The sequence below is a fragment of the Scardinius erythrophthalmus genome, assembly GCF_964197995.2.
Source record: "Scardinius erythrophthalmus genome assembly, chromosome: 11".
Lineage (NCBI taxonomy): Eukaryota > Metazoa > Chordata > Actinopteri > Cypriniformes > Leuciscidae > Scardinius > Scardinius erythrophthalmus.
The window spans coordinates 42,619,433-42,635,780 of NC_138231.1; the positions used below are offsets into that span (position 1 = coordinate 42,619,433).

At 36.9% G+C, this 16,348-nt stretch overlaps 1 protein-coding gene across 1 annotated transcript in view; it reads left to right on the forward strand.

Annotated features, from left to right (window-relative positions):
* Positions 1-783: 783 nt before the first annotated feature.
* Positions 784-16,348, forward strand: part of map3k5 (mitogen-activated protein kinase kinase kinase 5) — a 51,979-nt gene continuing 36,414 nt past the window's right edge. The window contains exons 1-2 of the mRNA XM_081378492.1: positions 784-2,013; positions 14,139-14,278. Of these exons, the coding sequence (XP_081234618.1) occupies positions 1,617-2,013; positions 14,139-14,278 (537 nt within the window). The 5' untranslated portion in view covers positions 784-1,616. The remainder of the gene's footprint in view (positions 2,014-14,138; positions 14,279-16,348) is intronic.

The window sequence follows — 16,348 nt, forward strand, 5'->3', positions numbered from 1 at the left end:
AAAGAGAATTTGAATTTAGAATTAAATGTCTAATCCAATTAATAATAATAATAATAAAAAATATTATTTAGAGTTCAGAAATCAAGGAAGTTCAATCCACCTGATTCATAAGTAGGCCTATTCATTATACATTTCCTAATAATATGTGTTTTGTATCTCTAAAGAACATTAAATAAAACCGTATGCACTAGTTGCTCCAGTAGTAGGCACTCGCAACTGCAACCCAGTCAATGACGCACATCCGAGTCCACGAGACGGAGGAAGTGAGCGAGTGAAGGGAATAAGGAGCCTAGTGCTGCGTTCCAGTCCACTTTTAGACACGCACTTGCGAACTTCCCTAAGCACTTCCCCTCGGGGGAATCCCTGCCGCCATTTTGAAGTGCGTTCCACTTCGTGAAGTGGACGAGGGAAGTTTATATGGACAGACCCTCGTTCCCTCGATTTTGACCGAGGGAGCGAGTCTGCTTCAAATGTACACTTCAGGCACCTATATGTCCCACAATGCAACACGATTGTGACGTCACCGCATATCTCGTCTAATCACCACCACACAAACAACTCTATGATATATTAATTATAATTTTTTTTTAATTTAAAACAACCCAAACACACCTATAAACATTTGGATGCTGCATTAAACAAATTCTTAAAGGGAAAAAAATGTAAATAATAAATCAACTCCACAGCTGATTCCAAGTGATCAAGGGCTTAGGACGTTCCAGTTCAGCCCATTGCAGTTTCCGCCAGTAGTGGGCACTCGCAATGACGTACATCCGAGTGAACGAGACGAAGGGAAGTTAGCAAGTGAAGGGCATGACAATTTTGGACTGGAACGCAGCCCAAGATGGATAGTATGCAGATTAGGACGCACGAGCGCAAGTGTGGGTATTGTGACAGGCCCAAGTGGGATAGCGTCACGTTACGTATTTAATATTCATGACCTAAGTCTTTTCCATAGTAGGATTCGTTAATTCGCTTCCTGCAAGTCCAGAGAGTTTCTCCGCCCCCTGAGCGTGAGTTGTGCTGAAGATAATAATAGAAATAGGGCAGGGTCCAGGAGACAAACGCGCTTCAGCCGAGAGCGATTTCACAACTTAAGTATGACATAAACGCAATGACAGTCAGGAACCTGAAACCTAACGACAGGACTGAGAAAACAATACGCGCTGTCTCGCGGTGAAACGGATTGTGGCGATGCGCACGGAGTTCAGCGATCAACAGAACTGCGTTACTTCGGAAAGTCCTATACATGCGCTCTGATAAACGAGCGTAAGCTCTTCCCAAACGGCTGTGTTGCAGGACATCGATTAATTTCCAGGAGTGGGATATCGTTTCTTGGAGTCGTGACGCGCGGGTCCGCGAGGAGTCCTTGATCTCTCCAGTTATCATTTTCTCCAGACACTGCTAAGCGCAGCATTTTTAGACTTTCATCTATAAATTAAATGATAATCGTCTTTTTTGGTAGGTTGTCGGTCCTGATGACGTCACTCGCGTCACTTTTATTGACTTGTTTGATGCCACTAGTATTTGGCCACCAGGAATGCCAGCCATGATGAAGTGTGCTGGTTGAGTTGCTGTATTGTTGTGGCAGGACTCATTCAACAAACTGATGAAAAATGAATTCAGATCTGGAGGCCATCTCTCTTTCTGTACCCTCTCTCGGTCAATCTCTAGACATGATCGGATGGAGTAATGCAGAATCCAGTGGCGGTATGAATCCTGGTGCTGGGACCTTCTGGCACGACCCCTCTATCTGCAAGAGTGCCCACCCTGGGGTGATCAGCTTGCCCTCAGACTGTGGCACCTTGTTGACCACGGGTAAATGTAAAAGCCGAGCCGTAACAGTGGCCTACGTGAGGAACTCTGAGACAAGCCAATCTCTCAGCTCAGAGAACATGGCATTACAGTGTCTGAAAGATGCTTGTGACATCGTGGGGTGTAAACTAGATGTAATTCCCTTTGGAAAGCTGGACTTTGGTGAAACTTCAGTTCTTGATCACTTTTACAATGCAGGTAAGTCTACTGAGAGATCCTTGGGAATGTCCTGCAAATAAATGTGAATGCCATTTGCTTAATCAACTTAATCAGTGTGTTGACAGCTCTAATGCTTGGTTGTTGCAACCTTTACCGTGTATTAGGTGTGTTTGGTTTGTTTCTTTCTCTTTGGTTTCTATCTTGTTTTCCAGTTCTCACCTTTTCCAGTAAAGTTCTCAGAATGAAATGATATGTAATGGTATCACTCCCCCTCACACCCGCAACCCAGGGTGGAGTGCAGCTGAATGGAAACAACGTTTTCCTTGGCAGCTTAATGTAAACAGTTGATCGGCAGCAAAACCAGAGAGGCACAATCTTGTTAAAAATGTTAAAGTCACCATATCACCATAACCAGAGCTGTATGCATTTCCTTGGGTGTAATCACTTGCCTAAGTCTAGAGGAGCTGTTGAGTTTTTACTTTTTCCCAAAACACTAACAACAAACACCACCAAATTCCTCACCTGTGGTCCATTCTTCGCTCCTCACTTCATATATATCTGAGATGATTTGACAGATGCCAGATCATATAATCTTGATAACTGACCTCTGGATAATTTGGTTCTTCAGTCGAATATGTGGATTTGATTAAAATGTCTGGACTAATTTGACTGATATTACTCCGCATTCTTGTGCTCATTGGAAAGGGCAGATATATCGATACTTGAAACCATGATTAGCAATACAGCGATTGGCTGGCGGCAAGACAGCAATGCAATGACATCATATTAAAAAAGAACATCACACACCTGACGAAAAACTTCCTGGACCTTTATAAGGCCAAAACGACATAAAAGTTATAATAGATATGTACTGTTTGTTACATGATTCCCAGTTATTTCCATTAGCTTTGGAGCAGATTTGTATGACAGCATTAATTAAAGTTTTTTAAGAGTCAAGAAAATGTTCTAATAGCACATCAGATAATAATAATGTAATTATTCCCTCATGAATCAATCTCTCAGTCGTGTCTACATTATGACAGACTAGTAAACAACATTACAATATTATTTTCTAATACATTTTTCAAAAATTATAATTATCATTATTTTAAATTATTCTTGTCCCTGATTCATTAGGGTACTCTTGTAAGAAAGTAGCAGTGGCTAGGACAGACTTTAAGTATCACCTCCGCTTAAAATATGCATTTAATCCTGTTTCCATGAAATAAGCTTCTCCCGAGCAGGTTCATTTAAGCCTACGGATCTGTTGCTATGACAGCAACTCCGGGATGCTCTTTGGAGAAGCTAACAATCCTGGATCATGGCAGTTCCGTCAACAATGGGATCCAGATAACTGAGTAATACACGTACAAAGAATGGGCCCCTGAACACCTGTTTGTTAGCATGCATTGCAAGATCGTCCAAATCCATAAAGTTATTACTTGCAGTGACAAAAGACTGAATTTGAGGTATTTGATTAAATAATGTAGAATTTTTTTTTTCAGATTGATTAGTTATTGAGAGTCCTTGAAATTGTCAGATATTTTGGGACAAACGACTTAAACTAAGTAAATCAAGAATAGTTTAATAACACCCATAACTGTAGAATAAGTGACCGTACTGAGGTAAAATTAAGTGATAAAATTAGTGCTAATCCTTAGCTCTTAAATATTTAATCTCGTTCTTGATCATTGTCATCTTGTTTGACTTGGTTTCTTTTAGACATTAGATTCATTTAGAGACAGACGCTCTGATTTGTTGCCTGGGGTTTTCTGAAACTGCCCGCACATTGTTCTCCCTCCATCATTTGTAAGGTTAAGGGTTTGATGTTCGGTTTGCTTTCTCTGCACAGAATTCTGTGTGTTTCACCATAGTTTGGTTCCACTTGTCTTAGAATGCTGCTTCATCCATGTGGCCTTTAGGTTTAAAAACTCAAGAGGAGTAGCTCTGTCTTACGTTGGACACGGATATGTTATGTTGGCAGTACTTAGCTTGAAACCCTCAGAATTCTTTGCTATTGGTTTGTTGCATTTCCAAGTTCCGTAAATTAACCGATGACTTTAGATGTCCTTGTGTAACCTTATCCTGTCTTGTGCACTTCAGCAAGCTTTCTGAGCAACTCCTGACCGCACCATCACATGAGTTTAAAGGAACAACGTCATCACCACTATGTCACTCAAAACATGTATGACTTTCTTCCTTTGCTGGAACACAAAAGAATCTCATTTTTAAAAGAATCAAATTTTTTCTATACAATCAATAACGGCATGTTGTTACCAGGGGCTGTAAAGCTCTGAAAGGAGCGAAATGCACCATACAATACAACTCTTACACTACATCCAAGTCTTCTGAAGACATACAATAGCAATAGTGTGAGATCCAGTGGCTCACAAAGGGTGAAATAAAGATAATAATAAAAATTCTGACATCATTTACTCACCCTCAAGTTGAATTTCTCTCTTCTGCAGAACACAAAGGAAGATATTTTGAAGGATGTGGGTAATCAAACAGTTGATGGGAAAAAATACTTTTGAAGTCAGTGGGTTACACAGGGCTTGAATTTCGGTGCGGGATTGCGGGTATTGCGCATATTTTTTATCATTCCCGCAGGTCTCCCATTTATAATGCGGGAAATTCCCGCAAACATTGATTCACTTTAGCATGTAGGTTCAGGTTGTATTAGTAAATTAATCCACGCAGATGGAAAATCAAATCAGTCATTTTAAAACTGTCTGCGAGACGCAATTTCACAAACAGCGTGAGTGATTCAGCGGCGCTGCGTCTTCTATCTCGCGTCTCTCAAAATGGGTTGCACAATGCAATCGTTAAGCGCGCAGCAGGCGGCGGAAATACACTCTCGCGTTTCGGGAGTCGATCGGGCCAGCATTGCATCACGAGTAACTAAAGTTTACCATTTGCACGTCTTTTCAAGTCTCACCAGTTTAAACAGTCACGCGATTTTAAACTCTTCGGTACTTGCGCGCTGTCTGAGAGATGCTTTTTTCTCTGCACACATACATAGAGTAAAGCAGCCTCACAAACAGCTCGCGGGTAACAAAAGTTATTTTTCGTGGATTATAAATCGCTTTAACAGTCAAAAACATAAGAAAATGATGTCAATTTCGGTCTTGGAGAGTATCCTCTAATCTAAACACAGTCGGTTATGTCTTAAATAAGCATAAATCGCACGTGACCGTATAATGAAAACAGGATCCGTGCACTAGCTCTTAAAGGGACAGCAGCCATATGTGTCTGTCATTAATTTGTTTGTCAAAACAACAAAACATAGCTTTCATTTTAAGGAATCAGGATTAATAGCCTATGAATTTAATTTAGTCAGGACTAAAATACTACCCAGTGTTATTTTACATTTGATTAGGCTACTTTATTCAGTCTCTGTAGTATTTCTGAATAGCCTACTAGTTTTAGACCTAAGCAAAAACTTTTCTCTTTATTTCTCTTTATTGATATCTTTATTCTATTGTATTTATTTGTACTACTTTTTTCAATTTAATTCAAAGATTGAAATCAAGCTTCCTTGAGTTGTGTAAATTCTTAAGAACAAAATGACCCCATTGTAAAAATGCAATGAGTAGGCTAAGCATACATTTAGGCGAGATAAATGTAATTAAAAAAAAAGTCTAAACTCCCCCCTCAAATTAAAAATCCCCCCCCATAAGAATCACCTAAGGGGGGATTTCCCCCCCATTTTCCAAAATGAAATTCAGGCCCTGAGTTACATCAACTGTTTGATTACCGACATTCTTCAAAATATCTTCTTTTGTGTTCAGCAGAAGAAAGAAACTCGTACTGGTTTGGAACAACATGAGGGAGAGTAAATGATGACAGAATTCAATTTTCATTTTTGGGTGAACTATCTCTTGACTTTATTTTGAGATTATCGCATTAGCTAATTTTCCATTTATCAAAAGTGGTTATTCATCACAGTTTACTGAAAATGCACAAAAAGGCATAATACAGTTTTTTACAGTCACTTTGCTACTATTTTCAGAACCTTGATGTCATTTTTCAAAACTCTAGACACAAAACTCAAAACGGTTATCACTTGTAACACAGGCTGTCTAATGTTCAAAACATTGCATTGTGCATTCACATCTTTAAAGAAATCTTGCACTTGCACAATCATTGGTTCAAAAAACAAATTTATTGTGAAATACCATTGAAACATAACTATAGATCACCCACACACAAGCAACCGATAGTTTCACTGTGTCATTGTTCGTACAATCATTAAATATTGTAGAACAAAATGGGTGATACAGGTTTCATTATGGCACTACATGTACAGTAAATACATCTCTGTAAAAGCACTGCAGTAATAGAGAGAATACTACAGACACAGTGGAATCATTGAACAAAGTTTGTAATATATTGATGCAAAACACTACAGTACAATCACAACATAGGTTTATTTGAATCAAAGCAAAAATAATTAGCTATGAAATAGAAAAGAAAATACAGTACTGTAAAACATCAAATGCAGTGTTCCTCAACTTGCTTGCTTGTACTGTAAGAAACAAAACAGGAGCGATTACTGTACTTCTACACTGTCATCAACTCTGTGTTGTGGATTTGGCCACAGGTTCTCATCGACATCACAATGGATGTTTTCATTAGCCAAAATATTAGGCTACATCCATGGATAGTGTAGTCTAAATGGTTCATGCTCCATGCTTATTGGTGACAATGAATCTCGTTATCTTGAAACACTCATGATTTACAGTAAACATGAAAGATTGTTTGTCTGTTTCCATACAACTATGCATTAAGAGTAATGCAACAGTAACTTATCATTTTGAGCAGTTGTATCAATTGATAGTTAGATCAATGTAAGGAAATGAATAGACACTCATTTGAAATGTAATGTGTAAATTGCCTTTTGAAATAGTAGTACTTTGATGTTAAGTTGTGTCATATTGAACAGGTGATTTTTGTTGAATGAACAAATGATCTAAGTTTTATGTGTATTGTATCCAAGCAATTGAGAAAAGGGTTAGAGTTTTGAAAAATGTGCATTTTGATCATTAGTTGTGAGTTTTGTGTCTAGAGTTGTGAAAAATGGCATCAAGGTTCTGAAAATAGTAACTAAGTGATTGTGAAAAACTGTAAATGCTCATTCATCATTCTTGTGTATTAATGTGTATTTTTTATATACCAACCTAATTTTGGCCAGCATCAGTCACCACTGTCTAGATTCTGGTGTCAACCACTAAAACCCATATGAAAATAAGTTAGACTGTCTATAAATATTCAGTTTTTTCCTTATGAGGCACTGAATAAACTAGGCTATATACAAAATTGTTTGTAAGAAATCCTACAGTTAAAAAAAAGCATGCTTTTGTTATCATTTGCATATTTTAAGATGCCTTTTTGGTCCATTGATGCATTTCTTTCTTCTTATTATTATTGTACACGTTTGCTTGGTTTGATGACTGCATTATAGCATTTTTTGGGCATGATTCTATCTATCAAACGAAGCATGTTTTACATAGTTGTAGCATTTTTTAAATGTTTGAACATGTTTTAATGTGGATGTGTAGGAGGGTAATTGGACTTCTGGACTCTGAGAGTTTTTGAAGGAAAAAGGGTTTGCGGTGGAACGCAATCTTATCAAAGGCTTTCTCGGTCTGATTACAAGCTTACTGTTCCCTTGTATATTATGGTTATCACTCTGCAAGGGTTGGTGATCAGATAAAAGTCTCCTTTGGAATTTGTATGTGGAAAGTTAAAGATGTGTGGTGATTAAAGTAAGTCTGATTTTGTTTTGTTGTGCTGTACTATCAACAGGGTTTACATGAGCACACATGGGAATACTGTATATTGGGTGGAAAACAGTATATGAGCCGAGTAGTACGTACAAATTCACAATATTCATAAAACATTAGGCAATAAGTACCTGGATAACCTACCACATCCGGTGCACAACCGATGGCCACTTTACTATCCCATGAGGCCATGGGAGAGGAGTTGTGAACCACAGAGAATCGATTGTGTAGGTCAACATGACTAATGTGGTATGTCCAGATTACATACTAGAACATACTTTTTTAACGGTCATTGAGTAGAAGTACCTAGTCAGAAATTATGCAATTTCTGACGCAGCCTTAATTTTTACTCAACAATTAGGGATGTTTAAGGTGTCACTTCTACTATTGTTCATATTTAAAGTAAAAGATTTAATCGACTTGTTTGTGCTAGACATGAATGATACCTCACATCATGTGGCTTGTGGAGGAGAGGTGTGCCGTTACTTTTCTAAGGGATTTGATTTAATAATACTGAGACTTGGAAGTGGGCTCATTTGATTTGGACTGGTGAGTAGTAGCAACAAATTAGCATTGCAAATAAAGGTTTCATTCGTCTATGTGTAAATGTGTGTAATAAGTTTTTAATTTGAATTCCTCAGTTTGTAGTTCCAACTCTAAAAACTTGTAAAGTAATTCAGCAGTTTTTCCTCTTAATGCTGTGGGAGAATACTAGTTATTAGAAACGTGTCATTGAGATGCTTGGCAGCTGCAGAGAGATTCTGTTTCAAGCGTTGTTCTCGTTTCTTGCACTTCACTGAACTCAGTAAATGGCACATTCCTTTTCCGTCAAATGAGGCCCCGCTACCTCGCGCCGAGTGGTTTTCAGGTCCATATCCATGTTCAGCAGTCTAAAAACACCTGAGAGCTTGAGTGGTTCCTTTAATTATTCGTTTTTGTTCCTTTAAATGTACTCTAAAGACTGTAATGAGACTGTCCATATAGTTGTTCACATTTGCTGTTGAAAAATGTAAGATCAAATGTATAGATTTTTAGAACAAATGACTAACAGAATGTGAACATTGATTGGAAGTGAATGTGGGTAAATATTTAGAAAAGACATCACAAGAGGAATGGTAGATAGTAGTTCATTTGGGATAGCAGTCATCCTAGATGCAGGACAGTTTTAGACAAGTTGCAGTTTGTTTACTCTCTGTAAATCGTAATGGAAGTCCTTTACTAAATGCTGATCACATTTCTCTAACCGTTAGACTGCCACTGTAATTACAGTGTTACTGCTCATACATTTTGCTTTGTTTTTACAAACATTCTTAATATTTTATTTCGATCTGCCTGCTTTGACAACATCGTGTGAGAACTGAACTGAGCTGGGCGATGACATCACTTCATGACATCACTTTTCTCCAGAGCTGCTGTATCGATAAATGAACTGAGGGTCCGTTTACACGACAATGATCTACTAAAAACGGAACGTTTTTTCCTCTTTACAGATGGCAATGTTATCAAAATGATCCCCATTCACACGGATCCGCGGAAACTAAAAACGCTGTATTGTGCATCCCAGACAAGTAATTGGTGATGTCACTTTGTAAAGAAAGACTACTTGCCCGCGCACATACACGTTCAAACGCGCATGCCTTTAGACTAAACACGTATACGCATATGCACGCCGTCACCGTTTTCACAGATTCGCGTTTTTGACGTTTACATGGAGATGATAACGGTATCGCTTTCAAAACTCATTTTCATAAACTTCCACTTTGAAGCCTTTCTTTTTTTTTATGCGTTCACCATGTGTTTCTGTTTTCAGTTGAAAACGGTGTCTTGCAAACAGCTCCTAAATTAATAACTAATAATTTTTATAATGGAAAAGAATCAATACTGAACTTACATAAACTGGACAATGACTTTCTTCTAGAGCTGCTGAACAACCAAAACAATCTGTGTTGCATTATTTTCCTGTTCTCACTGTAAAGCTGCTTTGAAACAGTCTGTATTGTAAAACGCGCTATAGTAAAGATGACTTGTCTTGACAGACTGAGGGATGTGAAAATGACTGACTGTTGTAATCAACAAGAAGTCACAGATGTTCAACGCAAATTTTGTTTTGAACCAGTTGCTTACATGAAGAATCTCATTGTTTTTCACTTTAACAATAGGTTTAATAGTTTCTTCCTACCATATATTTTTAATTTATATTGTATGAATACATCAAAAGAATGTATTATGTTTATTTTAAACATTTATATTCAATTATAAATATTTTTACAAAAAGAAATAGGCTTCACTGTAAAAAATTATTTGATCACCAAGTCATGACAACATGTGTTTTTCCATTACTTAAACTCATCAAAAGAATTGAACCAATTTTTTGTAGTTATACAAGATTCACTTTATTTATAAAGCACTATTTAAAACAGCAACTGTTGACCAATGTGCTGTACATAGCATAAACCTAAACACAATAAAATAAAACAAATAACAGACAATAAAACCGATAACATGACACTATCACTAATTGTCACTAATAAAAACGTTGAATCTTTACTTGGTATTATCAACGGCAGCTCTCCCCACTACCAGATGCTATCCTAGCACTTATTTATGAGTGTATGCAAAACTCAGCCTTAGTCAGAGGAGATGCCATGTTTAATTACATCCGAAAGTACAGTACGCTGTTTTCCTGGGTATCAAATGTTCAGCCGAAGAAACGTTTAAAAGTCATTCTGCAAATTTACATTAGACAAAAAATGCCTGAATTTTTTTCATATGAAAATTAGAAATGGCCTAGTACCAGGTGTATTCTGTATTAATGTGTAAAGTCAACCATGTAGGCATTAACAATTTACTGATTGAATTACAGGAGTATAGGAACTATGAAATGTACAAAAACAGGAACTACCTGTTCATCCAAACAATTGAAGGGGAGTATATGAGTAAGCTATTTGAAAACGGCCATTATTCTTGTGGTTCTCTTTGGTCCCACTAGTGAAATTATACACTCCAGTTTTCAGATATTACACGTACTATACTTCCATCCCTCAAAGTGTCGTTTCTACTCCAAAGTTTATAATGTTGGATGCCCTATTGGATTCAGTAGTCCAGTCTGGCCAATACAATCTGGCGTTTCAGCATGATTGGTTTCTGCCTGTCAAGGAGCAACATTGGTCCTCTTTGTTGGAACAGAGTCTCAGTAACTCAGAAAAGCTAAAACTCAAACTCATTTAAAGTTTTTATTTACCTCATGTACTTTAAGTTTCACATTAATTTAATGTAACTAAATAACCTAAAAGCCTAACGTAGCTGTACCTTGTGTTCATTATTTGAGAATTGTCTCTCTTTTTTTTCTTCTTCAAAAAGCCATTTGTTGGATGACTCTACCTCTTATTACATTGCCCATTAATATGATTTGTGCACTTTGCTCTACATTACTTTGATGAAAGTGTCTCTTTAGAATAGTTATTTAGTTCAACTCAGAGAGGTATTGGCAAGAGCAAGTAGTAATGTGACTGTAGTGGCTGTACATGAAAAACTGGAATAGCTTTATGTGGGAGAATTTTAACTACATTTTCCATGCATGAAATCATAAACAGATTTCCATGTGTGTATAGGAATGCTAGATCCAGTATTCACAGCTGGAAATTATCATCATTGTTATTGGTTTCAAACCTGTATGAATTTCTTTTTCCAAAATTCATAAAAGGTGATGTTCAGCAGAATGTTAGTGACTGACAGCATTGATAACATTTCTGATTTGTTGTGGAACTGTACGATTCTGGATAAATTGTAAATCACGATTTTACTTGTTTCAAATGGAGATCACAATTATTGACTAAACAAAATAACGTAACTCACCAGTGCTTCTGACAAAATGTTAAAGGTTGCACTTTTTTTTACAGTACGTGCACTTACGTGTGTTACAGTGAATTTACCCAAGAAAGTACTGTTTAGCATTATGTAACTTATATGAGGTAAGGTAAGGTTTAGGGGTAGGTTCAGGGTTAGTACCTAGTTACATTACCCAGTTTTTGTAATTACTCTAGGAAGTACATATGGGGGAAAGGACTGTAAAATAAAGTGTTACCAGTGTTAATTGCTGCAGTTGATTTGAAATGTTTAATTCATTTGAATGAATTATTTTAAAGAAATCGATTTGAATTAGGACTGCACGATTAATCGAAATGAAACCACAAGTGTTTTGCCAAAGGCTGCGATTATTTAATGTGCAGCTTGTCAGTGCAGCACAGCACTGTTATTTAGTAAACACTGCTCCATCTGAACACAGACACGGCATGCCCCGCAGAAGTAGATAATGCACGTCATTCCAAGAAATCCCTATCGGGCATCATACTATCGCTGTAGCTGAATACACAGAAGATTCAAACACTTTGATTGAATAAACATGACTAATAAACACACAACTGCGACAATATATGGTTTATCTGAGTTCTTCAAGCCTTCCCGGGTATTTTCATGATAATAAAGTATATTTATACTTCAATGCTCGACATAGCCTAGCATTGTTGGACAAGAGGTTCATAAATGCTTCTCATGTTTTGAAAGATGTTTGACGCGTGTTGCTTTTTCAAATGCATATTATAAGCGACTCAAACTCGCAGTGCTTTCAGATGGAGCAGCGTTTACTACTGATCACAGAGCCGTACGTCGCTGACAAGCTGCACGTAAAAAAATAATCGCAGCCTTTGCGATTTCATAATAAATGCACTTTATTAGACAGGTGAGCAAATGTACTTAAAACTAATCAATGTTATATAGCTCAACACGATGAAATGTTAGAATATGATCAGTATGTTATTCTAATGTTGATGTAGTTCGGTAGAATGAAATGTCCTAATTCTTTTATATCCGCGGGACTCACGTGTAGCGCTGATTTCTGTCTCTCATTAGTAATCGCGCCCTGCTTCACACCACAGTCATGTTAAAAACATCAATGTATTCACTCATCCATAAACATTATTTCCCATAAACATTCCATTGGCATGACAACAAGTTTCGTGATTCCGCTTATTCACTGCGTCATCAATCTACGCCTTTGTTATTGTAAGAGATTAGCGATCCCTAATGGGAAAAAAAAAAAAACACTTCCTGTCTACTGTGCAGTTTAAATAGTTCTGCCAGATTTGTTAGTAGATGGTAAACAGTTTTTTATTTATTTTTTATTTCTTTGTGAAGTAAAAATTGTGTGCATTAAGTTGTATCTATATATTAAGTAATTGAGTAATCCTATATATTTGAAGAGTTCAGATGCAAAAGCCTCTGTGCCATCTGAAATTTTCTTCTAGAATGATAATTTTTATCAAGCTCATATATTTAAGTTCAGTAATTTCACTTTATGGCAATGAAAATGACCTATTAATTGTAATTTAAGTGAAATTACTGAACTTAAATATACAAGCTTGATAAAAATGATCATTCTAGAAGAAAATTTCAGATGGCACTTAGATGCTTTTGCATCTTAACTCTTCATATATTGGCATTATATCTGCCACAGTTCAATCTGTTTTCTAGATATCGATATTTGCATTGCCACCTGTATTGGTCGATCACGGCTTCCAGTGGTACAACTCTGAAAAACTTTTGTTTGTCATATTTTACAAATAGTGCACACTTATTTATTTCAGAGGCAATGTGCAGTTCTGCTTTTGGATATGTGGTTACTCTAACTAGACACTTGCTAATAAGTGTCTCATGCAGAACTGTGAACATATCTCAAAGATCTGATTCCATGAACCTGACCTTCACAAGTTTTTGTAATATCGATCCAGGGCCTTTTAAACATAATTAGACTTATCTGGTAGACTGGCCTGAATTATCTTCACATTCTCTGTTTTGATTTATAAATGTAAATGGAATTGCATGTAGAATTTTGCAATATAACTTTATAGCAACAGTTATATCAAACATTTTTCACCGTTAAGGTTCATTTGAATATGAAGACACACAGAGACAAATCTCGGGATGTTCATACACTCTTACACATGTCTTTCTCCTCAGGAATGTATGTTGCTTTCTTGCTTTCACTGTCATGTCTGTTTCCTTTGGGTTAACTGAAACAACAGCTCTGGCACAGATGCATGCAAACAGAGGAACCGACTTCCTGCTGATATTTAAATGCAGTGTGTATGGCTCTGAACACTGAACTGTGGGGACAGGCCCGATCGAACATTAACCACACACAAACACTCAGTAAACTATCTCTATCTATCTATCTATCTATCTTATCTATCTATCTATCTATCTATCTATCTATCTGTCTGTCTGTCTGTCTGTCTGTCTGTCTGTCTGTCTGTCTGTCTGTCTGTCTGTCTGTCTGTCTGTCTGTGTCTAAACATGAACCCTGTCTATCTCTGTTCACAGATATTGCAGTGGTTGAAATGACGGATGCGTTTCGACAGCCCTCTCTCTTTTATCACTTGGGTGTGAGAGAGAGTTTCTGCATGGTCAACAACATCATCCTTTACTGTGATCTCTACTCAGACTCGCTGCAGTCTCTTCAGGTCAGAAAGTCTTTTTTTATCTCAATGTCACCAAGGTCAAGAGTCAAATGTGCATTTCATGTTGTACTTCTCATATTCTACTAGTTTGAAGTTTAGAGACAAAAAGAATGAGAGGTCTTTGTTTTGACTAAATGAGATAACACACACAGAAGTATGAGAAGTATGTAGTGATCACCAAACATGTCAACTGTTTAAAGTTCAGTGTTTTTCTAGATTCCAGACAAAGATTTCAGCTCCGCTCACTCTTGGCAAAGCTATATTCTGGCATGAGAAGTATTGAAAGAATTTTCTTTCTACGATTTTTAAACAACATTTTTGTATTTAAAAAAAAAAGTTTTGTTAGTAATATGTTGGCACAATTCATATTTGTCTGCAAAACTAAATGTAAACATTTAACATATGCCTTTAGATCAAATGGTTGTTGTTAAGATTATTAAGCCAAACCTTATTAAGACTGGTTGTGTATTTCTGCATTAGGTGACCATGATTTTGCCAAGTAGGACATTTTCCTGGATCAGCAACAACATTCCAAAATAACAAATATTCTAGTCCTATCCCTAACACAACCTTTCCCTTAAGAAATGAAAAGCACTTTTGTGAAATGTCGGTGAGGAGAAATGATGCGAGTCCAGTGATAGGCCTTTAAAAAGCTGATTTATTCCACATATAGCATACAACAGCAAGAACCACCAACAACACACGAAAATCGTTGATATTGATCCAGAAATGTCCATTGTATGGATGTGTGTAGAATGAAATGGAGAAAAACATTAGCTATGTTTCCATCCAAAGTTGAGAATTTAATTTATGCCCAAAATGGTAATATCGAATAAAACATTTGCGAATAAAGCACCGTTTCCTTCCAGTAAGCCAAAGAGAACAAAATCGTCACTTCTTGATTTTGCTCAGGCATTTCAGAACAACCAAATCAGCATTTCATTAATTTAATTAATGAATAAATCATATGAATAAATTAAAATGTATGTTTCCCTCATAGATAATGCGCATGTTTTCTTATTGGATAAAAAGTTTATCCGACTCAATTGAGTGCATACGTTTTTAGAATTTATGCGCATTATGGTGTTTCCATCCAGTGTTTTTTTTTTAATGCGATATCCCAAAATTCGCATAAAAATAGGTGAATGGAAACATTGCTAGTGACAAAACAGTTGACAAGCAAAAAGCTTTGATGTGAAGTGGCAGCTATTATAGACAAACTTTGTGCATTGTGCAACGAATTGGACTGAATAAGAGCCAAAACAACCTGATCGAGTGCATATTTGAAGGGGGAATAATAGCTTCATAAGGATGTTGCTTGAAACAACTTCTAGTCTTAGTTCTTTTCAATTGCTAACAAGCATCGGCCACTTTTTTTTAAAACTCTCCATACAGTCTGTATTACCAAGATGACTCTTGTCCAAACAGTTAATCTCAACTCAAAACTCAACAAAACACTTCATATATGTCTCAAAATAAGCTCGTTCCACCATAACACTGGCAACAATTCACATTCAGAAAACATACATGTCATTCAAAACACACTGACCTAAAAACACTTACAACAGGGAGCATTACATACATGAAGAAACTTTCATCTTTAAAGTCTGAATGATTTTTCACATAAATCAGTATTTCATTATAGGATAAGAATAAGTTCTTTTTATTTTATTGGCTGTATTACACCAGAAAGAATGAATGAGAAATGCATCAATTTGTTTTTATTCCATATCTTTACATATAGTAATTGGTCTAGTGTAATGGCGTATGTGCAGTATTGGAGTATTGGAGGCCCTTCTGCATGAAGTTTGTATGTTCTCTCTGTGTTGACATTGGTTTCCTCTGGGTTTCTCCCACAATCCAAAGACGTGCAGGACAGGTGAAGTGGAGACTGTAAGTCTGGCTGTAGGGCAGAGTGTGAATATGAATGTGTGTGTCATCCCTGTGATGGACTGGCCATCTGTCCAGGGTTTTTTCCTGCCAAGACCCAAAACACTGGGAAAGACTCCAGCCTCCCAACAATCCTACAGGACAAGCGTGTTGGAAAATGTATGGAATGTATGGATGGATTTA